This window comes from Capricornis sumatraensis, chromosome 4 (assembly GCF_032405125.1).
Source record: "Capricornis sumatraensis isolate serow.1 chromosome 4, serow.2, whole genome shotgun sequence".
In the NCBI taxonomy this organism is placed as follows: domain Eukaryota; kingdom Metazoa; phylum Chordata; class Mammalia; order Artiodactyla; family Bovidae; genus Capricornis; species Capricornis sumatraensis.
This window is the reverse complement of record NC_091072.1, coordinates 160,612,014-160,637,338: the sequence shown is the minus strand read 5'-3', so window position 1 is coordinate 160,637,338 and position 25,325 is coordinate 160,612,014. Positions and strand designations below refer to the sequence as shown.

Below are 25,325 nucleotides of genomic sequence, written 5' to 3'. Positions count from 1 at the left end.
GCATAGGAACCTGGAATGTCAGGTCCATGAATCAAGGCAAATTGGAAGTGGTCAAACAGGAGATGGCGAGAGTGAATGTCGACATTCTAGGAATCAGTGAACTAAAATGGACTGGAATGGGTGAATTTAACTCAGATGACCATTATATCTACTACTGCAGGCAGGAATCTCTTAGAAGAAATGGAGCAGCCATCATGGTCAACAAAAGAGTCCGAAATGCAGTACTTGGATGTAATCTCAAAAATGACAGTATGATCTCTGTTCATCTCCAAGGCAAACCATTCAATATCACGGTAATCCAAGTCTATGCCCCAACCAGTTACTCTGAAGAAACGGAAGTTGAATGGTTCTATGAAGACCAACAAGACCTTTTAGAACTAACACCAAAAAAATATGTCCTTTTCATTATAGGGGACTGGAATGCAAAAGTAAGAAGTCAAGAAACACCTGGAGTAACAGGCAAATTTGGCCTTGGAATGTGGAATGAAGCAGGGCAAAGACTAATAGAGTTTTGCCAAGAGAACGCACTGGTCATAGCAAACACCCTCTTCCAACAACACAAGAGAAGACTCTACACATGGACATCACCAGATAGTCAACACCAAAATCAGATTGATTATATTCTTTGCAACAAAAGATGGAGAAGCTCTATACAGTCAGCAAAAACAAGACCAGGAGCTGACTGTGGCTCAGATCATGAAGTCCTTATTGCCAAATTCAGACTGAAATTGAAGAAAGTAGGGAAAACCGCTAGACCATTCAGGTATGACCTAAATCAAATCCCTTATGATTATACAGTGGAAGTGAGAAATAGATCAAGGGATCAGATCAGATACAGTGCATGAAGAAGTATGGACGGAGGTTCGTGACATTATACAGGAGGCAGTGATCAAGACCATCCCCAAGAAAAAGAAATGCAAAAAGGAAAAATGGCTGTCTGAGGAGGCCTTACAAATAGCTGTGAAAAGAAGAGAAGCAAAAGGCAAAGGAGAAAAGGAAAGATATACCCATTTGAATGCAGAGTTCCAAAGAATAGCAAGGAGAGATAAGAAAGCCTCCTCAGCGATCAATGCAAAGAAATAGAGGAAAACAATAGAATCGAAAAGACTAGACATCTCCTCAAGAAAACTAGAGATACCAAGGGAATATTTCAGGAAAAGATGACCACAAGAACAGAAATGGCATGGACCTAACAGAAGCAGAAGATATTAAGAAGAGGTGGTAAGAATACACAGAGTTCAGTTCAGTTCAGTCGCTCAGTCGTGTCCACCTCTTTGCGACCCCATGAATCACAGCACGCCAGGCCTCCCTGTCCATCACCATCTCCCGGAGTTCGCTCAGACTCATGTCCATCAAGTCTGTGATGCCATCCAGCCATCTCATCCTCCGTCGTCCCTTTCTCCTCCTGCCTCTAATCCCTCCCAGCATCACAGTCTTTTCCAATGAGTCAACTCTTCGCATCAGGTGGCCAAAGTATTGGAGCTTCAGCTTCAGCATCATTCCTTCCAAAGATATCCCAGGACTGATCTCCTTCAGAATGGACTGGTTGGATCTCCTTGCAGTCCAAGAGACTCTCAAGAGTCTTCTCCAACACCACAGTTCAAAAGCATCAATTCTTCAGTGCTCAGCCTTCTTCACAGTTCAACTCTCACATCCATACATGACCACAGGAAAAACCATAGCCTTGACTAGATGGACCTTAGTCAGCAAAGTAATGTCTCTGTTTTTGAATATGCTGTCTAGGTTGGTCATAACTTTTCTTCCAAGGAGTAAGCGTCTTTTAATTTCATGGCTGCAGTCACCATCTGCAGTGATTTTGGAGCCCCCGAAAATAAAGTCTGACACTGTTTCCACTGTTTCCCCATCTATTTCCCATGAAGTGATGGGACCAGATGCCATGATCTTCGTTTTCTGAATGTTGAGCTTTAAGCCAACTTTTTCACTCTCCTCTTTCACTTTCATCAAGAGGCTTTTAGCTCCTCTTCAAGTTCTGCCATAAGGGTGGTGTCATGTGCATATCTGAGGTGATTGATATTTCTCCCGGCAATCTTGGTTCCAGCTTGTGTTTCTCCCAGCCCAGCGTTTCTCATGATGTACTCTGCATAGAAGTTAAATAAGCAGGGTGACAATATGCAGCCTTGACGGACTCCTTTTCCTATTTGGACCTAGTCTGTTGTTCCATGTCCAGTTCTAACTGTTGCTTCCTGACCTGCATACAGATTTCTCAAGAGGCAGGTTAAGTGGTCTGGTATTCCCATCTCTTTCAGAATTTTCCACAGTTTATTGTGATCCACACAGTCAAAGGCTTTGGCATAGTCAATAAGGCAGAAAGAGATGTTTTTCTGGAACTCTCTTGCTTTTTCCATGATCCAGCGGATGTTGGCAATTTGATCTCTGGTTCCTCTGCCTTTTCTAAAACCAGCTTGAACATCAGGGAGTTCACGGTTCATGTATTGCTGAAGCCTGGCTTGGAGAATTTTGAGCATTACTTTACTAACATGCGAGATGAGTGCAATTGTGTGGTAGTTTGAACATTCTTTTGCATTGCCTTTCTTTGGAATTGGAATGAAAACTGACCTTTTCTAGTCCTGTGGCTACTGCTGAGTTTTCCAAATTTGCTGGCATATTGAGTGCAGCACTTTCACAGCATCATCTTTCAGGATTTGAAACAGCTCAATTGGAATTCCATCACCTCCACTAGCTTTGTTCGTAATGATGCTTTCTAAGGCCCACTTGACTTCACATTCCAGGATGTCTGGCTCTAGGTGAGTGATCACACCATCGTGATTATCCGGGTCGTGAAGATCTTTTTGTACAGTTCTTCCATGTATCCTTGCCTCCTCTTCTTAATATCTTCTGCTTCTGTTAGGTCCATACCATTTCTGTCCTTTATCGAGCCCATCTTCGTATGAAATGTTCCCTTGGTATCTCTAATTTTCTTGAAGAGATCTCTAGTCTTGCCCATTCTGTTCTTTTCCTCTATTTCTTTGCATTGATCACTGAAGAAGGCTTTCTTATCTCTTCTTGCTATTCTTTGGAACTCTGCATTCACATGCTTATATCTTTCCTTTTCTCCTTTGCTTTTCGCCTCTCTTCTTTTCACAGCTATTTGTAAGGCCTCCCCAGATAGCCATTTTGCTTTCTTGCATTTCTTTTCCATGGGGATGGTCTTGGTCCCTGTCTCCTGTACAATGTCACGAACCTCATTCCATAGTTCATCAGGCACTCTGTCTATCAGATCTAGACCCTTAAATCTATTTCTCACTTCCACTGTATAATCATAAGGGATTTGATTTAGGTCATACCTGAATGGTCTAGCGGTTTTCCCTACTTTCTTCAATTTCAGTCTGAATTTGGCAATAAGGACTTCATGATCTGAGTCACTGTCAGCTCCTGGTCTTGTTTTTGCTGACTGTATAGAGCTTCTCCATCTTTGGCTGCAAAGAATATAGTCAGTCTGATTTCGGTGTTGACCATCTGGTGATGTTCATGTGTAGAGTCTTCTCTTGTGTTGTGGGAAGAGGGTGTTTACTATGACCAGTGCATTTTCTTGGCAAAACTCTATTAGTCTTTTCCCTGCTTCATTCCACATTCCAAGGCCAAATTTGCCTGTTACTCCAGGTGTTTCTTGACTTCTTACTTTTGCATTCCAGTCCCCTATAATGAAAAGGACATCTTTTTTGGGTGTTACTTCTAAAAGATCTTGTAGGTCTTCATAAAACCGTTCAACTTCAGTTTCTTCAGAGTTACTGGTTGGGGCAGACTTGGATAACTGTGATATTGAATGGTTTGCCCTGGAGACAAACAGAGATCTTTCTGTCGTTTTTGAGATTGCATCCAAGTACTGCATTTCAGACTCTTTTGTTGACCATGATGGCTATTCCATTTCTTCTGAGGGATTCCTGCCCACAGTAGTAGATATAATGGTCATCTGAGTTAAATTCACCCATTCCAGTCCATTTTAGTTTGCTGATTCCTAGAATGTCTCGTTTGACCACTTCCAATTTGCCTTGATTCATGGATCTGACATTCCAGGTTCCTATGGAATACTGCTCTTTACAGCATCGGATCTTGCTTCTATCACCAGTCACATCCACAGCTGGGTATTGTTTTTGCTTTGGCTCCATCCCTTCATTCTTTCTGGAGTTATTTCTCCACTGATCTCCAGTAGCATATTGGGCACCTCCGCCTAGTCAAAGCTATGGTTTTCCCAGTAGTCATGTATGGATGTGAGAGCTGGACCATAAAGAAGGCTAAGCACCAAAGAATTGATGCTTTTTTGAACTGCGATATTGGAGAAGACTCTTGAGAGTTCCTTGGACAGGAAGGAGATCCAAGCAGTCCATCCTAAAGGAAATCAGTCCTGAATACTCATTGGAAAGACTGATGTTGAAGCTGAAACTCCAATATTTTGGCCACCTGATGTGAAGAATTGACTTATTGGAAAAGACCCTGATGCTGGGAAAGATTGAAGGTCGGAGGAGACGGGGATGACAGAGGATGAGATGGTTAGATGGCATCACTGACTCAATGGACATGAGTTTGAGTAAGCTCCGGGAGTTGGTGATGGACAGGGAGGCTTGGCATGCTGCCGTCCATGGGGTTGCAAAGAGTTGGACACGACTGAGCGACTGAACTGAACTGAGAGTCCATGGGGTCACAAAGAGTCGGATATGACTGAGCAACTTTCACTTTCACTCGTGATGAAAAAGTGTAAAGTTATGCCCCATATGAAGGGACAAGGTAAAACCCCAGAAAAACAACTAAATGAAGGAGAGATAGGCAACCTTCCTGTAAAAGAATTCAGAATAATGATATTCACAATGATCCAGAATCTTGGGAACAGAATGGAGACAGAGATTGAGACGATTTTACCAATGTTTACGAAAGACCTAGAAGAACTGAAGAATTAAGAGAGATGAATAATACACTAGATGAAATCAGTAGCAGAATAACTGAAGCGGAAGGACGGATAAATGACCTGGAGACCAGAATGGTGGAAATCACTGCCACGGTACAGCATATAGAAAAAAAAGAATGAAAAGAAATGAAGATAGCCTAAGAGATGTCTGGGACAACATTAAATGCAACAACATTCACATTATAGGGGTCCCACAGGGAGAAGAGAGAGAGAAAGAACTTGAGGACATATTTTAAGAGATAATAGCTGAAAACTTCCCTAACATTGGAAAGGAAATAATCAACCAAGTCCAGGAAGCACAGAGTCTGAGGCAGAGTAGAGCCAAGGAGGAACACACTGAGACACATAGTAATCAAACTGACAAAAATCAAAGACAGAGATAAAATACTTAAAGCAACAAGTGAGAAATGGCAACATACAAGGGAGCTCCCACCAGGCTATCCGCTGATTTTTCAACAGAAACTCTACAAGTCAGAAGGGAAAGTCATGATATATTACAGTGATGGTTGGGAAGAACCTGCAACCAAGAATACTCTACCCAGCAAGACTCTGCTTTACATATGATGGAGAAATCAAAACTTTCCACATGAGCAAAAGTTAAGAGAATTTAGCACCACCAAACCAGCATTACAACAAATGCTAAAGGAATTTCTCTAGGCAGGAAACAAAAGAGAAGAAAAAGCACTAGAGAAAATAAACCCAAAACAATTAACAAAACGGTAACAGGGTCATCACTTCAGTTCAGTTCAGTCACTCAGTCATGTCTGACTCCTTGCGACCCCATGGATTGCAGCACACAGACCTCCCTGTCCATCACCAACTCAGGGAACTTACTCAAACACATGTCCATTGAGTCGGTATTGCCATCCAATCATCTCGTCTCTGTTGTCCCCTTCTCCTCCCGCCTTCGATCTTTCCCAGCATCAGGGTCTTTTCCAATGAGTCAGTTCTTCGCATCAGGTGGCCAAAATGTTGGAGTTTCAGCTTCAGTATCAGTCCTTCCAATAAATATTCAGTACTGATTTCCTTTAGGATGGACTGGTTGGACCTCCTTGCTATCCAAGGGACTCTCATGAGTCTTCTCCAACACCACAGTTCAAAAGCATCCATTCTTCAGTGCTCAGCTTTCTTTATAGTCCAACTCTCACATTCATACATGACTATTGAGAAAACCATAGCTTTGACTAGGTGGACCTTTGTTGGCAAAGTAATGTCTCTGCTTTTCAATATAAGAAAACCATAGCTTTGACTAAGTGGACCTTTGTTGGCAAAGTAATGTCTCTGCTTTTTAATAGGTTGGTCATAGCTTTTCTTCCAAGGAGCAACTGTCTTTTAATTTCATGGCTGCAGTCAATATCTGCAGTGATTTTGGAGCCCAAGAGAATAAAGGCTGTCACTGTTTCCATTGTTACCCCATCTATTTGCCATGAAGTCATCGGACTGGATGCCATGATCTTAGTTTTCTGAATGTTGAGTTTTAAGCCATCTTTTCTCCTCTCCTCTTTCACTTTTATCAAGAGGCTCTTCAGTTCCTCTTCACTTTCTGCCTTAAGGGTGGTGTCATCTGCATATCTGAGGTTATTGATATTTCTCCCGGCAATCTTGATTCCACCTTGTGCTTTATCCAGCCCGGCATTTCACATGATGTACTCTGCATATAATTCAAATAAGCAGGGTGACAATATACAGCCTTAACGTACTCCTTTCTCAATTTGGAATCAATCTGTTGTCCCATGTCTGGTTCTGACTGTTGCTTCTTGATCTGCATACAGATTTCTCAGGAGGCAGGTCAGGTGGTTTGGTATTCCCATCTCTTCCAGAATTTTCCACAGTTTGTTGTGATCTACACAGTCAAAGGCTTTGGCGTAGTCAATAGATGCTTTTCGGGAACTCTCTTGGTTTTTCTGTGATCCAATGAATGTTGGCAATTTGATCTCTGGTTCCTCTTTTTCTGAATCCAGCTTGACCATCTGGACATTCTCGGTTCACATACTGTTGGAGCCTGGCTTGGAGAATTTTGAGCATGACTTTGCTAGCATGTGAGATGAGATGAGTGCGATTGTGCAGTAGTTTGAGCGTTCTTTGGCATTGTCCTTCTTTGGGATTGGAGTGAAAACTGACCTTTTCCAGTCCTGTGGCCACTGCTGAGTTTTCCAAATTTGCTGGCATATGGAGTGCAGCACTTTCACTCAGCTGGAATTCCCTCACCGCTGCTACCTTCGTTCGTAGTGATGCTTTCTAAGGCCCACTTGACTTCACATTCCAGGATGTCTGGCTCTAGGTGAGTGATCACACCATCGTGATAATCCGGGCCGTGAAGATCTTTTTTGTACAGTTCTTCCATGTATTCTTGCCACCTCTTAATATATTTTGCTTCTGTTAGGTCCATACCATTTCTGTCCTTTATTGTGCCCATCTTTGCATGAAATATTCCCTTGGTATATCTAATTTTCTTGAAGAGATCTCTAGTCTTTCCCATTCTATTGTTTTCCTCTATTTTTTTGCATTGATCAGTGAGGAAAGCTTTCTTTGCTCTCCTTGCTATTCTTTGGAACTCTGCATTCAAATGGGTATATCTTTCCTTTTCTCCTTTGCCTTTCACTTTTCTTTTCACAGCTATTTGTAAAGCCTCCTCAGACCACCATTGTTCCTTTTTGCATTTCTTTTTCTTGGAGATGGTCTTGATCACTGCCTCCTGTATAATGTCACGAACCTCCGTCCATATTTCTTCAGGCACTCATCTATCAGATCTAATCCCTTGAATCTATTTGTCACTTCCACTGTATAATCATAAGGGATTTGATTTAGGTCATATCTGAATGGTCTAGTGGTTTTCCCCACTTTCTTCAATTTCAGTCTGAATTTGGCCATAAGGAGTCCATGATATGAATCATGAACAGCTCCTGTCTTGTTTCTGTTGACTGTATAGAGCTTCTCCATCTTCGGCTGCAGAGAATACAGTCAGTCTAATTTCTGTGTTGACCGTCTGCTGATGTCCATGTGTAGATGTCTCCTCTGTTGTTGGAAGAGTGCGTTTGCTGTGACCGGTACATTCTCTTGGCAAAACTCTGTTAGCCTTTGCCTTGCTTCATTTTGTACTCCGAGGCCAAACTTGCCTTTGGCCTTGTATAGGGTCATACATATTGATAATTACCTTAAATGTAAATGGATTAAATGCACCAACCAAAAGACATAGAGTGGCTGTGGGTGAAACATGTTCCTGTATGTACTTCCACTTACCACATCACTCTGCTTGACCCACCCACAAATTGTATCTAATTATTTTATATGGTTAACTTAATAATGTTCCCGTTATGAATTGCAATTATAATTATCTTTTTTTTTTTTTTTTGGTCTGGCTATTGATTGTGAAAACTGATAAACATCTTTTACAGTTGTGATTATATAGCTGCTGCTAAGTCGCTTCAGTCATGTCCGACTCTGTGCAGCCCCATAGACGGCAGCCCACCGGGCTCCGCCGTCCCTGGGATTCTCCAGACAAGAACACTGGAGTAGGTTGCCATTTCCTTCTCCAATGCATGAAAGTGAAAAGTGAAAGTGAATTCGCTCAGTCGTGTCTGACTCTTAGCGACCCCATAGACTGCAGCCTACCAGGCTCCTCCATCCATGGGATTTTCCAGGCAAGAGTACTGGAGTGGGGTGCCATTGCCTTCTCTGGATTATATAGCTATTGCTCAGCAAATACCATTATATGATAATTGGTCAACAGGAAAATAATAGAACTCTATACCACCAAAATTATTATCTAATAGGAAAGCTTGTCATCACTTTTAAAAATTCAGCTGCATATCAGAATGATCTTGAAATTTTTTGAAGAATGCAAATGGTCAGGTATTGCTCTTTTCCCCCAGAGCTCCAGATATGTTTCTAATGAGCAGTCATGTTTAAAAATAACTACAGCACATGATGATCCTTTACTTTTATCTAGTTGCTTCACTTTTCCTATTTCATATTTAGTGCTTTCATCTCGTTTAGTTTATGTTCTTCAATTTTTTCATCTTTTTCTTTTGATGTTTTTTCTCAAGCCTTTATCAAGTGTAGTAGAAAAGCTTTTGTATGAAGTGAAGTGAAGTGAAGCCGCTCAGTCGTGTCTGACTCTTTGCGACCCCATAGACTGCAGGCTGCCAGGCTCCTCTGTCCATGGGATTTTCCAGGCAATAGTACTGGAATGGATTGCCATTTCCTTCTCCAGGGGATCTTCCCAACCCAGGGCTCGAACCTGGGTCTCCCGCATTGTAGACAGACACTTTACTGTCTGAGACACCAGGGTACGAATATATATATATATATATAATTATGTATGAAGAATGCTGAGCACTGAAGAATTGATGCTTTTGAACTGTAGTGTTAGAGAAGACTCTTGAGAGTCCCTTGGACTGCAAGGAGATCCAACCAGTCCATTCTAAAGATCAGTCCTGGGTGTTCTTTGGAAGGACTGATGTTGAAGCTGAAACTGCAATACTTTGGCCACCTCATGCAAAGAGTTGACTCACTGGAAAAGACCCTGATGCTGGGAGGGATTGGGGGCAGGAGGAAAAGGGGACGACCGAGGATGAGATGGCTGGATGGCATCACTGACTCGATGGACATGAGTTAGGGTGAACTCTGGGAGTTGGTGATGGACAGGGAGGCCTGGCGTGCTACAATTCATGGGGTCGCAGAGTCAGCGACCATGACTGAGCAACTGAACTGAACAAAACTGAACATATATTTTGGAAAACTTACAAGTTTTGATTAAGAAAGTTTGTACCTAATGAATAAATTTGCCTAATAAAAAAATTATCACATTTTTATTTCACTTGTTTCACTTAGCAGGAATAGAATGCTAGATTTCTAATTAAAAATAGATAAGCAACAAGCAACAAAGGTTTACTATATAGCATAGGGAACTTTAGTCAATATCTTATAATAAACTAGGGGAAATAATTTCAAAAATACTATTTTCGTATGTGTATACCTGAGTCATGCTGCTGTGCACCTGAAACACTCTAAATCAACTGGACTTTGAGAAAGTATATACACTGAAATAATGAGAGTAATTACACGAAACGCTGAGAGTAACTACACCAAATGAAAACGGTCTTTTGCTGTTGTCGTTCACTGGCTGAGTCCTGTACTGTTCTTTGCCACCCCACAGGCAGCACCTCGCCAGGCTCCTCTGTCCTAGACTGTCTACCAGAGTTTGTTCAAATTCATACACATTGAGTCAGTGATGCAGTCTAACCATGTCATCCTCTGCCCTTTTGACTTCAATCTTCCCTAGCATCGAGGTCTTTTCCAATGAGCTGGCTCTTCTCATCAGGTGACCAAGTATTGGAGTTGCAGCACTAGTCCATCCAAAGAATATGCAGGGTTGATGGTCTAAATAACTCAACTAAAAGGCAGAGATTGAATGAGTGGATAAAAGAGTAAAACTCTATTAAATGTGGCCTGTAAAACACTACTGATAAACATAAAGACATAAATAAGTTGAAAGTAAATGAATGAAAAAGACAAATGCCACACGGACAACATGCTTGAGAAGGCAAGTGTGGTCATTTTATTTTACATGAATCCCCCCCACCGCCCTGTTTTATTGAGATATAATTGACATATAATGTGGCTATTTTTTTTTAACAGGCAAAGGAGAAACTCAAATCAAAGACAGTCACAAAAGATAAACACATCATAATGATAATAGGATGAGTGAATAGCATCACTGACTCTATGGACATGAATTTGAGGAAGCTCCTAGAGTTGGTGATGGAAAGGGAAGCCTGGCATGCTGCAGTCCATGGGATCACAAACAGTCAGACATGACGGACCGACTAAACTGAATGATAATAGAGACAATTCAGCAAAAAAACATAACCACAATTGTGTATCTAACTAACAATTAGACCTCCAAAAGATAGGAAAAATAAGTTAACAGAATTAGAGAATGAAATAGACAATTCCACGGTTACAGGAGGAGAGATTATCTTCTCTCAGCAACTGCTAGAACTAGAAAAAACTGCAGAAAAGATATGGATCTAAGGAGCAACACCCTCTTGACTTGACTCCCAGAGGACAGTACCCCCAACAACAGCAGAATACACATTCTTTTCAGGTGACAAGAAACGCACAAGGAATCAAGACAGACCACACGGTAGACTTACACAAGCTCAACTCGTTCAGAAAGGTAAAGGATCGGACGGAACATTCTGTGACCATAACAAACGGAATTACAAATCAATAATTGCGAGGATTTTTACAGAAACTCTAAGACTCTGTAAGTGAAAGTGTAACTTGAATTCAGAGGTCAGACCCAAACAGGGGCGATGAAACGACTGATTTCCTGGGCCGCAGGAACCCCACTGACCACGCTGACCCCAGGCCACAGTGGCCCCCGAACCACGCCCGCCGTGACCCCGGCCCGCGCCCCGGCCGCCCCGCGCCCTACACGCCGTGTCCGTTGGCCCTCCGCCCTGCGCCTCCGACGCAGCTCGCACCGGGCGCGGCCATGGGGCCCGGGCCGGCTCTCCTGCTCCTGGGCCTGGGCCTGGGCCTGGGCTGTGGGCCCGGCCGCCGGCCGCCGCCCCCGGCTCCCGCGCAGGCGCCCGGCTCGCCGGCCCGAGGCCTCCCCGTCCCGACGCCCGCCTCGGCCCGGCGTGCCCCGTCCGACACCCGGGCCCTCGTCCAGGCGCGGCGCCCGGAGGCCGCGCTCCGCTCGGTCACGGCCCCCCGGGACCCCGGGGAGCGGGCCGCAGGCCTTGGCGGCCTTGGAGCCGGCCGCGCCCGCGTCAGCCTCCGGGCCCGCGCGGCCCCGGGCGGCGGCATCTTCCTGAGCGGCCGCCGCGGCCTCTGCCTGCCGGCCGGGCGGCCCCCGAGCCTCGCGCCGCGCTGCCTCCGCGCGCACGTCCAGGTGCGCGCCCGCCGCGCCGCCGCTAACGCCGCGCCCGCGCCCGCGCCCGCGCCGGTGGACCTGCAGCTGTCCGCGCCCGGCGGGCGGCTCTCCCTGCGCTGGCGGTCCCGCCTGCCGCGCTCGCTCGGGCCTCTGGAGTGGACCTTCCGCCTCGGGCTGCTCGGGCCCGCGGCCGCCCAGAGCCGCGCGTTGCCCCGTCGGGCTCTGCCCCGCGGCCGGCGCTCCTACCCGGGATTCGTGGCCCGAACCGAGTGTCCCACGGACGGGCCCACCCCGGTCTTCTTAGAAGCTGTCGGCCCGAACAGCTCAGAACCCACTGAGTCCTCCGTGTCCTGTCAGGTATCCCGACCGATGACCTGTAAATTGGACCCCGTGCGGATAAATAGGAACGACGATAAACCCGTGCGACTGACCAGGGACATGGGAGACACCTTCAATGCAACAGTCATCCTCTTCTGTCCAGTCCAAGAGTACTTTCTGCGGATTTGGTATATCTATCCTGTGCCTTATGTAGGGGCCGTGCCTGACTGGACTAAACCTATGCAAAAGCCACCAGTCACCGCAGGTAGAGGTTCAACAGTGTTGACTATACTCCCATATTCTTTCACTTGGGGGGTGTATCTGTTTAATTTCTCGGTAGTTGTCAGAACGCGGGATCCCCGGGTTCCAGGGCAGAAGGACTCAGACAGCATCTATGTCGTCATTTTTAGACGTCCCCTGAATGCTGTTATTTCAGGGCCTTCCAACATCACAATTAACTTCACAGATGGGGTGACTCTCAATGGAAATACGTCTTCTGATCCAGAGGAAACAGACCCTCTAGAGAAAGAGAGGCTTAAGTTTCTGTGGTACTGTACCACAAACCCAAGAGACTACGATGGACAAAAAATAACAGTGATAAGCAAGGAAGTGTGTCTCCCGGAGCAGGTTGACCTCAAGTGGACATGGGCCTCTGGTCCTATTCTCACCCTTTCTCCAGAAACACTTCAAGGTGGCCGTGTATATTTTTTCAGACTGGTGATCCAGAAGACCGGCAGGTCAGCATTTGCTGATGCAACGCTGCGCGTGCTTCAAGGAGAGCCGGTAGCAAGCATCACATGTATTGAAAATTGTGACCAGGTTCTGGTTTTATCAGAGAGATTCTCGTTGTCTCTGGATTGCACAGGTTGTACAGCAGGCCGAGATGTCTATCGGTGGTCCATTCTGACGTCTTCAGGTCAGGAGGTGCCATTTGACTGGATGGGGCAAACTTCAACAGGACGGCATGGTGCTTATGTATCTATAAAAGCTTTTGCTTTCTGGAGTTTCAAGGAAGATAAGTTTTGGATTTCTCTAAATGCAGCAACTTGGAGTGGAGTCACCTTGGTCTTAAGGTATCCTTTCATAATTCGCCATGTCCCTATAACCACAGACTGCAAAATTGTTCCAGAAAAAGGAATTTCCTTCATTACTCAGTTTGTTGTCATTTGTACTCATTTGAAGCAGAAGAACATTGTTCTTACATATAAAATAATAGTTCCTGACGTACATGGTTTTGGTGAAATCAGTTCTTTGAAAGAGAATAACTTTGGATCCATCCTGTATTTGGGGAAGAGTTCCACATCGCCCCCTTCCTTTCTCCCTGTTGGTGTGTTGGACAGTCATTATGCCTTGAAAATAACTGCTCAGGCATATAATACCTCTCTGGGAGCTTTTTCCCAGGTGAACTTGTATGCCACTGTGCGGCCTCCCACTGACGTAAAGTCATCAACGACTGTGCTGGAGGAGTTATCCAACTTCACCACGGGACCAAATTCCTCCCTGTCCACTTTGCTTCAACAGCAGGATTTTCTAAATGCAAGTTATTTAATATACGTAGTAGCTTCTGTCATGAATAGCATGAAAACTGACGCAAGTCTTCAAGCTGAGAAAATTAAACTCCGAGAACACCTTTTCAATCAGACACTCATTCTTCCTATAAACAGCTTGGTGAATATTAGCCAGGTGGTCATGACTATTACTAAATTAACAGAAAAAACCTCTGAGATCAGCGCATTCTCTCAGAAACTGGCTACAGTGAGGACTTGGCAAGCAAGCCAAGCCCTCCAAGATAGACATCAGAGAGATAAGAGCATTTCTTCTGAGCAAATAGAAAGTGTGTGCACTGGAATATTAACAACCTTGTCTAACATCCTGAAACTGCTGGTTCATTATGAAGTGTTCGAGGAGCCTTTCCACGTGGTTGAATCTCTAGCAGACACGGTACTGGCTGTGAAGGTGCCAGAGAATGAGACCACTGCCTTGAGGACCTCCAACTTTAAAATGCATGTCAAGAAAACCGAAAGGTGGAATGTTACCAAGTTTTTCAGCACCCAGAAGCAGTGTCAGAATTGTTTTTATCCCACCCTAAATGTGAACAGCGTTGCTAGTCTGCCTGCCAGGGCTCCGATTTCCACGATGTTTTGTGAATTTGCGGATGACCCTTTCCCTTGGCTAAATCATGGGGAAAACATTTTGACCCAGGTGGTTGGATTCCGAATGACAGGAGTCGAGGTCACGGGTGACGTGACTGAGATGCCACCTGATGCAGTGGAAGTGTACCTCATCAGGAAAAACCTGAGCGTTGGAACTTTCAATCTCACAGTGGGACCCAGCTCAGAGCCTTATGCAGTGGATGAGTCATCGGCAAAGACGACAGGGGCGTTCAGCTTTGTTGTGGACAGTGCAGCAGGGAGGGACGTGTTGATCCACATCCTGACAGACGTGTCCGTCTTGTTCACGGTGTCTGTGTACGCAGGCCGTGAGATCACACCCAACTCTTTTATGACCAGCTACCTGGTACCCCATAAAATCCCTCCAATTGCCAACGAGAGTGACCTGTTTGACCCGGAGTGTCCGGTGAAGGAGGCCCGAGTGGTCTGCCTCCCCGCGGCCCTGGTGCAGGTCATAGCTCAGCAAACCGATTCCTCTGAGTGCACCATCGCTGTGGTTCTACAGGCACCTCGTTTCGTCCTAAACCCCAGTAACAAGTTGGTGAGAATTTCTGTTTTCAGCATCACGTGCTTGAATATGTTTGGGATCCAGAGCGACTGGAGAGAAGACACCTGCGTTGTGGGAGAGAAGACCACTTGGCAAAGAGTGCACTGTATGTGCAAGAACCCACGGCGGGCCAAACGGCAGCTGGATATAATCAAACAGGCCAACCTTCGCCTGCGTACACACTATTTGACGGCCAAGGTGATCGTGGTCCCTAACCCTGTGGATCTACAACTGGAGGTCATCAAGAATGTCACCCAAAACCCTGTGACTCTCTTCACGGTACTTCTCATTTTGCTGTTGTACTTGATCCTTGCGTTCTGGGCCTTGCACAGAGATGAAACGGACCAGTATCTTAGGGAGCATGTGATAGTTCTCCTCGATAACGATCCTTATGATAATGTGTGTTACCTAGTCACTGTTTTTACAGGAAGCCGTTGTGGTTCTGGCACCAGGGCCAATGTCTTTATCCAACTGCATGGAACCGAAGGTAGCAGCGATGTGCACTGTTTAAGCCATCCACAATTCACAACTCTCTACCGAGGAAGCATCTGCACTTTCCTCCTAGCGACGCAAAAGGACTTGGGCGACATCCATTCCCTCCGCGTGTGGCACAACAATGAGGGCAGGTCCCCTGAATGGTATTTAAGTAGAATCAAAGTAGAGAATCTGTTCACCAGACACATCTGGCTCTTCATGTGCCGAGAATGGCTTTCTATTGACACATCTCTGGATCGAACCTTTCAAGTTACCCCCCCAGATAAGCCTCTCAAGAAAATGGACTTTTTCCTCATAGATTTTAGTTACAAGCTGGGGAGAAGCCACTTGTGGTTCTCCGTTTTTTCTGGTGTCATTTCTACACCGTTCAACAGGCTCCAGAGGCTGTCCTGTTGCTTAGCCATGTTGCTGTCCACGCTTCTGTGTAATATTATGTTCTTTAGTCTAGAGAAGGAGATCGAAGCAGAGTCACAAGAGCGGAGGTACATCAGGCCGATGGTGATTGGATTGGAAAGTGCCTTTATTACGCTCCCTGTGCAGCTAGTGATCACATATTTGTTCATCTATTCCCAGAGGAGACCTCTTGTATCTCTAGATGAGGTCACTCCTCGGAAGCATCCTTTGAAGCCAGCTGTAAATGAACAATGGGAAGAACGGCTGGGAAAGTGGCACATTTACGAAATTGACAAGGCACACTCTCAGCAGCCTGAGAAGTCTAATATACATCCTGCAAAACACAAGTCTTCTGTCAAGATCACCTCTAAAAGACAGCCCCTGGCCAAGCAAGCAGAAAGCAACATCTCTGGCTCCCCAAGGAAGATATCAGGCACCAAAAGCAAGGCCTCTAGGCCCCAAAGAGATGTCTCCAGCTCACAAAGAAAGGTCTCCAGCACCCCAAGAATGGTTGCCGACACCCCAAGAAAAGCCCCCAGCACCCAAAGAAAAATCTCTAAAGCCCAGGAAAATAATAAAAACACCAATATCCCAAATGTTGAAGACAATCAAAGCATTTCTTCCAAGGATCTGCCTCCCCAGCCAGGTTCTCGAGCCCTCAAAGAGAAGCCCAGGATGGTCCTGCCGTCGTGCTGTGTTAGTGTCGCCTGGCTCTTGGTTTTCCTAACCTGTGCAGTATCCTCCTACTTCATCATATTTTATGGACTGACTTACGGCCTCGAAAAGTCAACAGCATGGCTGTTTGCATCGTTCTGTGCATTCTCTCTGTCAGTCTTCCTAGTGCAGCCATTGAAAGTCATACTTATGTCAAGCTACAGAACAAGTACATCCAAGTATTCAAAGAACCTTTCATGGATCAGCAACTATCACTTCACTGAGATCAAGTTGCAAAACCTCTGGAAGGATCCAGAAGAAATGGACAGACGCCACCAGTTTGTCATGGAGCTCCGAAACTCAAGGATGTACCAGCCTCTCACCCAAGATGAAATCACGATATTCAAAAGAAAGAAGAGGGTCAAGCGAAGAGCTTTCCTGTTCCTGAGTTACATCCTCACTCACTTCATCTTTCTGGCTCTCTTGCTGAGCCTAGTCGCCGTCCTGCACCCCACTGACAGCTTTTACTATAATCAGTTTATTCGGGGCCAGTTCTCTGTGGATCTGGCAGGTGTGGCCAGGCTGGAAGACATCTATCAGTGGCTGAACAGGGTGCTGCTGCCTCTGCTCCACAATGACCTGAATCCCACGTTTTTCCCTGACAGCTCCTCTAAAATCCTTGGCCTTCCTCTGATGAGGCAGGTGAGGGCGCAACCTGGAGAGATAACATGTATGCCGGCCAAGAAATTTGTGGAGGGCAGCCTCAAAGGAGAGATTCGCTGTCACCCCGAATATGGCATTGACCCAGAAGACACAAAAAACTACTCTGGGTCGTGGAATAGAGTTAGTAAGCGGGACACTGACCAGACGGCCGGAGGGTTTACTTACAGGCCTCCAGAGAAGAGGTGGGCGTACTCTTCCTATGGGCTGCTGCACACCTATGGCTCAGGAGGATACGCCTTCTATTTTTTTCCAGCAGAGCAGCAGTTTAATTCCACACTGAGGCTCAGCGAGCTCCAGAAAGGCCACTGGCTGGATGAGAAGACCTGGTCTGTGATAGTGGAACTGACCACCTTCAATCCAGACATCAGTCTCCTCTGCAGCGTCTCGGTCATCTTCGAGGTCTCTCAGTTAGGTGTTGTGAACACAAGCCTGCATGCGCACTCCTTCTCGCTCACTCATTTCAACAGAAAATACTCAGAAGCAATCTACTTGTATGTGGCCATCTACCTTTTCTTTCTCGCCTATATTGTCGACGAAGTCAACGTCATCACGGATGAATGGACTGCCTATGTGAAAAGTGTGTATAATTGGCTCAGCTTTACTCTTAAATTCTTCCTTACCTTGTGGATCATGCTCTTTTTCAGGAAGCACTTCTTGGCCATCGGTGTAGTTCGGGCTTACCTGTCAAATCCCGAGGATTTCATTCCCTTTCACGCAGTGGCTCAAGAGGATTACACCATGAGGGTGATTCTGGGTTTCCTGGTGTTTCTGACGATCCTGAAGACGCTCCGGTATTCCAGGGTCTTTTACGATGTGCGTCTGGCTCAGAGGGCCATCCAGATTGCCCTTCCTGGCATCTGCCACATGGCATTGGTGGTGTCCGTGTATTTCTTTGTCTTCATGGCATTTGGGTACTTGGTGTTCGGGCAGCATGAGTGGAACTACAGTGACATGACCCACGCCACCCAGACCATATTTTCCTACTGTGTCTCAGCTTTTGAGAACATGGGATTTTTCAGTAACCGGGTTCTTGGGGTCCTCTTCCTCTCATCTTTCTTGCTGGTGATGATCTGCACATTGATCCACTTATTTTGTGCTGTGATTCTGTCTGCCTACGAGGAAATGAAGCAGCCCGTGTATGAGGAGCCCTCAGAAGAGGCGGAAGCCATGACTTATCTGTGTCACCGGCTAAGATCTGTTTCTTGCTGCCTGTGCTTCAAACCCAGGGCGGAAGATGAGCCCAGGTTCTTCATCAACATGGTGTACGGGCAGCCGGAGAAGAAGAGCCGCCGCTACCTGGGGCTGAAGACCAGAAACATCAATGGGAAGAAAATGGTTTACCTCGTCGTGTGATCCGTGGCAATGTCGAGGCCCACAGGCAGGTTTCTCCAAAGGTCCGGTTTCTGGGGTCAAGGGGCATTTCGTGGCTCAGTGTGTTTCCCACCCGTATTCACAGTGCACCCCGCGTCTGGACGCGTCTGCAGTGGGGGCCTCCACGCTTGGGACTTGAAAGGAGGGTCAAGGGCAGTGTGGCCTCTGCGGAGAGAGGAGGGCGACCATCTGTGAGTCCCGGGTTCATTTCCCTTTTTCTTTGAAGTTGCTGTCTTTGGCACCAACTGCAGTTTAGAGGGTTAGAGACCTAGATTTGGGGGAGGGAGCTGAAAGGACCCCCAACCTCATCTCAGCTTGTCAGAAGCAGCAGGTGAATGCTCCTGCTGTCCCGGCCTCTCTCCCCCCGAGGCTGGGAGGCCAGGGCTAGTGGTTGAGGGCAGAGCCCAGGTCCCTCGGCCCTGCTGGCCCTTCCCTTTGCTGATGGGGCTGCAGAGCCTCCCCGCCTCCTTACTCCCACCACACACACTCCAGCTGGGCAGGGCTGGAGGGGCCTCGTGAGGGGTCCCAGGAGTGGCCCTTGTGCCTGGAAATGGAGCGATGTGGACCAGGGCGCAGCAAATTGAAGCTTCTCATGTGCTCTTAAGGCCACTGCAAGTTATAGATGTACAATTTAGTAACATATTTCTGTCTATGAAACATGTCTTTTCTGAAACAAGTTACGTGTTTATGCTGAGTGGTTCACACTGAAAGGTTGTAAATATTCCATGTACCGTATGTTACCATATATACTTCTAGGATGTGGGCTTTTGGTTATTGTTGGCCTGGTGGATTGTTTATAACACATTAGTTAAGGAAATGATATAGCAGCTCCTGTATTTTCACCCTAAAGCATGTTCCTTTACGTAGATGCCACTTTAAGCTTGATGTGAATTAAATGTATGATTTTTTTCTTGAAGCCTGTGGTGATTTCTGTGATAGGGGGGGTACACAGATGGCACCTGCCCTCCACATCCAGTGCCAGCAAAGGGGAACAACCCACAGGTGGTGGCTGCTTTTTCCCAGGTGTTTGTCACTCATCACCCCCGGAGAACGGAATGGCTACCCACTCCAGTATTCGGGCCTGGGGAATTCCATGGACAGGAGCCTGGCAGGCTACAGACCACGGGGTCACACAGAGTTGCATACAACTGACTAACACTTTCAATTTCACTTGGCACCCTGGAGGTGCTGATCTGCACTGCATGCCCGTGGCACCTCACACCTTGGCAGGTCTGGGCGCATGCACAGCTATAGGCCTTCCATCCCTTCCTCCCCATTGTGGGGGCACTCTTTTTCATCAGGTGAGTAAATGAAGAAGCTTTGTGACTTGCCCAAGGCTACCCAAGAGTTAAGAGTCAGAAGCACAGTTCTGGGTTTTCTATCTGCCCTGGCGGGAAGTCCCAGGTGTGCCCAGGTTCTGATCCAGTGTTCCAAGTGAACTTCATGTTCATGGTTAGCACCTCCCATTAGCACACGACTTATTAACTGGTTGAGAGAGTAGAAAACTGGGGCTAACTCTTTAGATTGGGTTCCGGTTAGGTGCACTCACCCATGGCACACAGAATTGTAGAGTGTAAGCCCTGACAATGTGCAGGAACTGTGGGCCAGGCCCCCTTAGAGGCTGGGAAGACCCATGGCAGATAAGGCAGTCTCAGGCCCTCTTTGGGGGAGGGTGGGGAGCGCCCAGACATTCTTCCCAAATTAGGCATCAGCTCAAGTCTCCAGCCCTTCTGATGGTGTGGGAGGTCCAGCGTCACACTATTTGGGCTCGCTTCCCTGGAAATAAGCCCCCAAGTCAGCACTGCATCTCATGATTCAGAGGTGTGACAGAGTCAGAAAGGGACCACCCAAGTGGGCAGTCCAGGAACAAGGCTGGGGATGGGAAGCTATCTGAGACAGGACCAGGGACAGCAGCTGAATGCCCTGGGGAGACACGACTCTCCACTTGTGGCTTCAGTGAGAAGTCTAGCAGATTCGCAGGGCTGTTCCCATGTGTACTGGGAACGAAGGGAGTGCCAGGGGCCTTCCAGTGTCAGAGAGCAATGACATGTATTCTTAGAGTTTAGAAATCTCAGAGATGCCTATTATAACATTGTCAGCGTGGGAAGTAATAAAGGGAAACCTCATTAAAATGGAGTCGGGAGGCCAGATGCGGGGTCTCATGCATACCCCACTCCAGTCAACACAGATCCCAACTGGAAAAGAGGTACTGGCAGGAAGTGATGCAGGAGGAAGAAAGATTTTCTCCTTGCCTGGCAACTACGTAGCCAATGAGAGGCTGTCACAGCTTAGCCAGTGAAAAGCTGTCATAACAGCCCCTCTCAGCTACCCCTTCTCTATTAAAGACTTCTCTTTTCTTTGTTCTACCAGACTTACTTGTCCCAAACTGCAATTCATTGCTGCTCCTGAATGAATCCATTTTTTCTGGTAAAAATAACGGGCTGTTTTATTGTTTTAGGTTAACATCAGGAAAACAAAGCAATGAGAAAACTATAAATTCAGGTTTCTTTAGAAGGTCATTTTCATGGAACATTGCATCAATTTCTAAAGGAGTCTTTTAAGATGCCTTTATTCTTACCACGTTTCCAGGCACAGGGCAGGCATTTTTTAGAACAAGTTGGAAACAGTTATTCATGCCTCCAGAGTGTGCATTGCCCAGGAAAACAAGATAGATGTTCTCGGATTTGTTTTTCACTCAAAGGAGTGGAACAAGCTTTGTATGCAGAGAGGTGGCACCGTCTGAAGCTACATGTTCTTCATCTACCTCAAAGTGTTGTGTTAATTAAGAAGACTTGTATTTGTAAAGCCTGCTTCTGTGTGTATGTTATACTCCAGTTCAGTTCAGTCGTTCAGTTGTGTCAAACTCTTTGCAACCCCATGAACTGCAGCACACCAGGCCTCCCTGTCCAACACTAACTCCCGGAGTTTACCCAAACCCATATCCATTGAGTCAGCGATGCCATCCAACCATCTTATCCTCTGTCATCCCCTTCTCCTGCCCTCAATCTTTCCCAGCATCTGGGTCTTTTCAAATGAGTCAGCTCTTTGCACCAGGTGGCCAAAGTTTTGGAGTTTCAGCTTCAGCATCAGTCCTTCCAATGAATATTCAGGACTGGTTTCCTTTAGGATGGACTGGTTGGATCTCCTTGCAGTCCAAGGGACTCTCAAGAGTCTTCTCCAACACCACAGTTCAAAAGCATCAATTCTTCTGCACTCAGCTTTCTTTAGAGTCCAACTCTCACATCCATACATGACCACTGGAAAAACCATAACCTTGACTAGATGGACCTTTGTTGACAAAGTTATGTCTCTGCTTTTCAATATGCTGTCTAGGTTGGTCATAACTTTCCTTCCAAGGAGTAAGCGTCTTTTAATTTCATGGCTGCAATCACCATCTGCAGTGATTTTGGAGCCCAGAAAAATAAAGTCAGCCACTGTTTCCACTGTTTCCCCATCTATTTGCCATGAAATGATGGGACCAGACACCATGATCTTAGTTTTCTGAATGTTGAGCTTCAAGCCAACTTTTTCACTCTCTTCTTTCACCTTCATCAAGAGGCTCTTTAGTTCTTCTTCAATTTCTGCCATAACGGTGGTGTCATCTGCACATCTGAGGTTATTGATTCCAGCCTGTGCTTCCTCCAGCCCAGCGTTTCTTATCATGTACTCTGCTGAACTCACCAGGTGCCCAATATGCTACTGGAGGTCAGTGGAGAAATAACTCCAGAAAGAATGAAGGGATGCAGCCAAAGCAAGAACAACACCCAGCTGTGGATGGGACTGTCGATAGAAGCAAGGTCTGATGCTGTAAAGAGCAATGTTGCATAGCAACCTGAAATGTTAGGTCCATGAATCAAGGCAAACAGGCGATGACAAGAGTGAACATCGACATTCTAGGAATCAGCGAACCAAGATGGACCGGAATGGGTGAATTTAACTCAGAGATGACCATTATATCTACTATTGTGGGCAGGAATCCCTTAGAAGAAATGGAATAGCCATCATGGTCAACAAGAGTCTGAAATGCAGTACTCGGATGCAGTCTCAAAAACAACAGAATGATCTCTGTTCATTTCCGAGGCAAACCATTCAATATCACGGTAATCCAAGTCTATGCCCTGACCAGTAACGCTGAAGAAGCTGAAGTTGAACAGTTCTGTGAAGACCTATAAGACCTTATAGAACTAACACCCCAAAAAAGATGTATTTTTGATACTCTTAAATATTTACTTAAAAACTATACAACAGTTAAAGGCATTTTGTCTCTTGGCCATAAATTCAGTTCTCTAAATGCATCCTCCCTCCACCACCCTACAGAGGGCCAGCCTTTCCTTTGAGCCAGAAGAAACCTCTAGTGTCTTGCATTGTGGAAGACTTCACCTGGGTGCTGGATACACTGTTGTATTTACTTTGTGAGATTTCACCTTGCTGCACACTTAGGAAGTACGTATTTTTCTGTATGTATGTTATACTTTTAAGAGTTTACTTAAAAAACTAAAGCCTGCTTCTGGCACTTCATTCAGCACTAAAAGCAAAAATGCTAATCTTTGGAGCTTAATTTTACTGGAAGAAATGGAGAAAGGAATGAGCAAGGTTGTACTTAAGTGAGATGAGGTGCATAAAGAATGAATCCTCCAGAATACCCCCTTTTGTTGCTACTAGCAGTGCTTTGCTTTAGATTCTAACCTGCAATTTCTTATTTTTCAATTTTCAAATCTTTCTCAGTCTTCACTTAACTAAAAACGTATAATATCAATAGTATTTACAATGTTCTGCCTTTTCCCGGAATGTCATAGAATTGGAATCATACACTATGTATCCTTTACATATTGGATTCTTTCATTTAGTTATATGCCCTTACATGTCCTCCATGTCTTATCATGGCTTGATAGCTCATTTCTTTTTAGTGCTGAATAAAATTCCTTTGTCCATGGTTTATTTATCCATCGACCTACTGAAGGACATGTTGGTTGCTTCCAAGTTTTGGCAATTATGAATATGAATAAAGCTGTAATAAACATCTGTGTGCAGGTTTTTACATGGACCTAAGTTCAATTCCTTTGTTGAGTACCAAGGAGCACAACTGATGGATGATATGGTAAGAGTATGTTTATTTTTGTAAGAAACTGCAGAACTGACTTCCAAAGTGGCAGCACCATTCTGCGTCCCTGCCAGCCATGAATGAGAGCTCCTGCTCTCTACATCCGCAGCAGCATATGGTGTTGTCAGTGTTCCAGATTTTGGCGATTCTGATAGCTGTGCAGTGGTATCTTATTATTGTTTTCATTTGCATTTCCCTGATGATATAGGATGTGGGACAACTTTTCATATGCTTACTTGCCATTGTGTATCTTCTTTGGTGAGGCATCTATTTCAAGTCTTTGGCCCATCCTGGGTTGTTTTTATTGTTGAGCTTTAATAAGAGTTCTTTGTATATTTTGGATAACAGTCCTTTATCATATCTGTCTTTTGCAAATACTTTCTCCCATCCTATGGCTTGCCTTTTTAATTTTTTAATTGGAGGCTAATTGCTTTACAATGTCATATTGGTTTCTGCCATACAACATAAGTATACATAAGTCCGCTCCCTACTGAACCTGCCTCCCACCCTCCAACCCCCCCACCCCTCTAGGTTGTCAGAGCACACTGGGTTGAGCTCCCTGTCCTATATAGCAACTTCTCACTCGCTGTTTTATATATGGTAGCGTATATCTTTCAGTGGTGCTCTCTCAGTTCCTCCCGCCCCCTCCTTCCCCCACTGGATCCTCAGGTCTATTCTCTGTGTCTGCATCTCTCCTCCAGCCCTGCAAATAGGTTCATCAGTACCATTTTTCTAGATTCCATGTATATACATTAATATACAATATTTGTTTTTCTTTTTCTGACTTACTTCACTCTGTGTAACAGGCTCTAAGTTCACCCACCTCACTAGAACTGAGTCAAATTCATTCCTTTTTATACCTGAGTAATATTCCATTGTATACATGTACCACTTCTTTACCCATTCCTCTGTTGATGGACATCTAGGTTGCTTCAATGTCCTAGCTGTTGTAAATGGTGCTTCAATGAATGTTAGGGCATGTGTGTCCTTTTGAAATATGGTTTTCTCAGGGTGCATACATGGCTTGTCTTTTCATTCTCTTGATTTAATGCCTATTTCACATGCAGTTTCTTTTGGGAAATGATTTTTTTCTAAAGCTTTATTAGATATTTTAAATCCTTTTGGATTTTTTGTAAGCTTTTTCATTTATCAGTAACTGTTGTTGTTCAGTCTGACATTTTGCAACCCCACGGACTGCAGCACACCAGGCCTCCTTGTCCTTCACTATCTTCTGGAGATTGCTCAAACTCATGACCATTGAGTCAATGATGCCACCCAATCATCTAATTCTCTGTTGCCCTCTTCTCCTCCTGCCCTCAGTCTTTCCCAGCATCAGGGTTTTTGCCAATAAGTTGCCTGTTCACATCAGGTGACCAAAGTATTGGCGCTTTAGCTTCAGCATCAGTCCTTCCAATGAATATTCAGGGTTGATTTCCTTTAGGATTGAATGGTTTGATGTCCTTGCTGTCCAAGGGACTCTCAATAGTCTTCTCCAGCACCACAGTTTGAACGCATCAATTCTTTGGTGCTCAGCCTCCAGCTATCACATCCATACATGATTGTGGAAAAACCATAGCTTTGACTATACGGACCTTTGTTAGCAAACTGATGTCTCTGCTGTTTAATACACTAAGTTTGTCATAGCTTTTCTTCCAAGGAGCAAGCATCTTTTAATTTCATGGCTGTAGTCACCATCTGCAGTGATTTTGGAGCCCAAGAAAATAAAGTGTGTCACTGTTTCCATT

At 45.4% G+C, this 25,325-nt stretch overlaps 1 protein-coding gene across 1 annotated transcript; it reads left to right on the top strand.

The window, feature by feature from the left end:
- The first annotated feature begins 11,423 nt into the window (after window positions 1-11,423).
- LOC138078824 (polycystin family receptor for egg jelly-like) lies at window positions 11,424-18,461 on the top strand. Its single transcript, XM_068971561.1, has 2 exons — window positions 11,424-16,108; window positions 16,271-18,461. The coding sequence occupies exons 1-2, from the start codon at window positions 11,424-11,426 to the stop codon at window positions 18,459-18,461; spliced, it is 6,876 nt and encodes a 2,291-aa protein (XP_068827662.1).
- The last annotated feature ends 6,864 nt before the right edge of the window (window positions 18,462-25,325 follow it).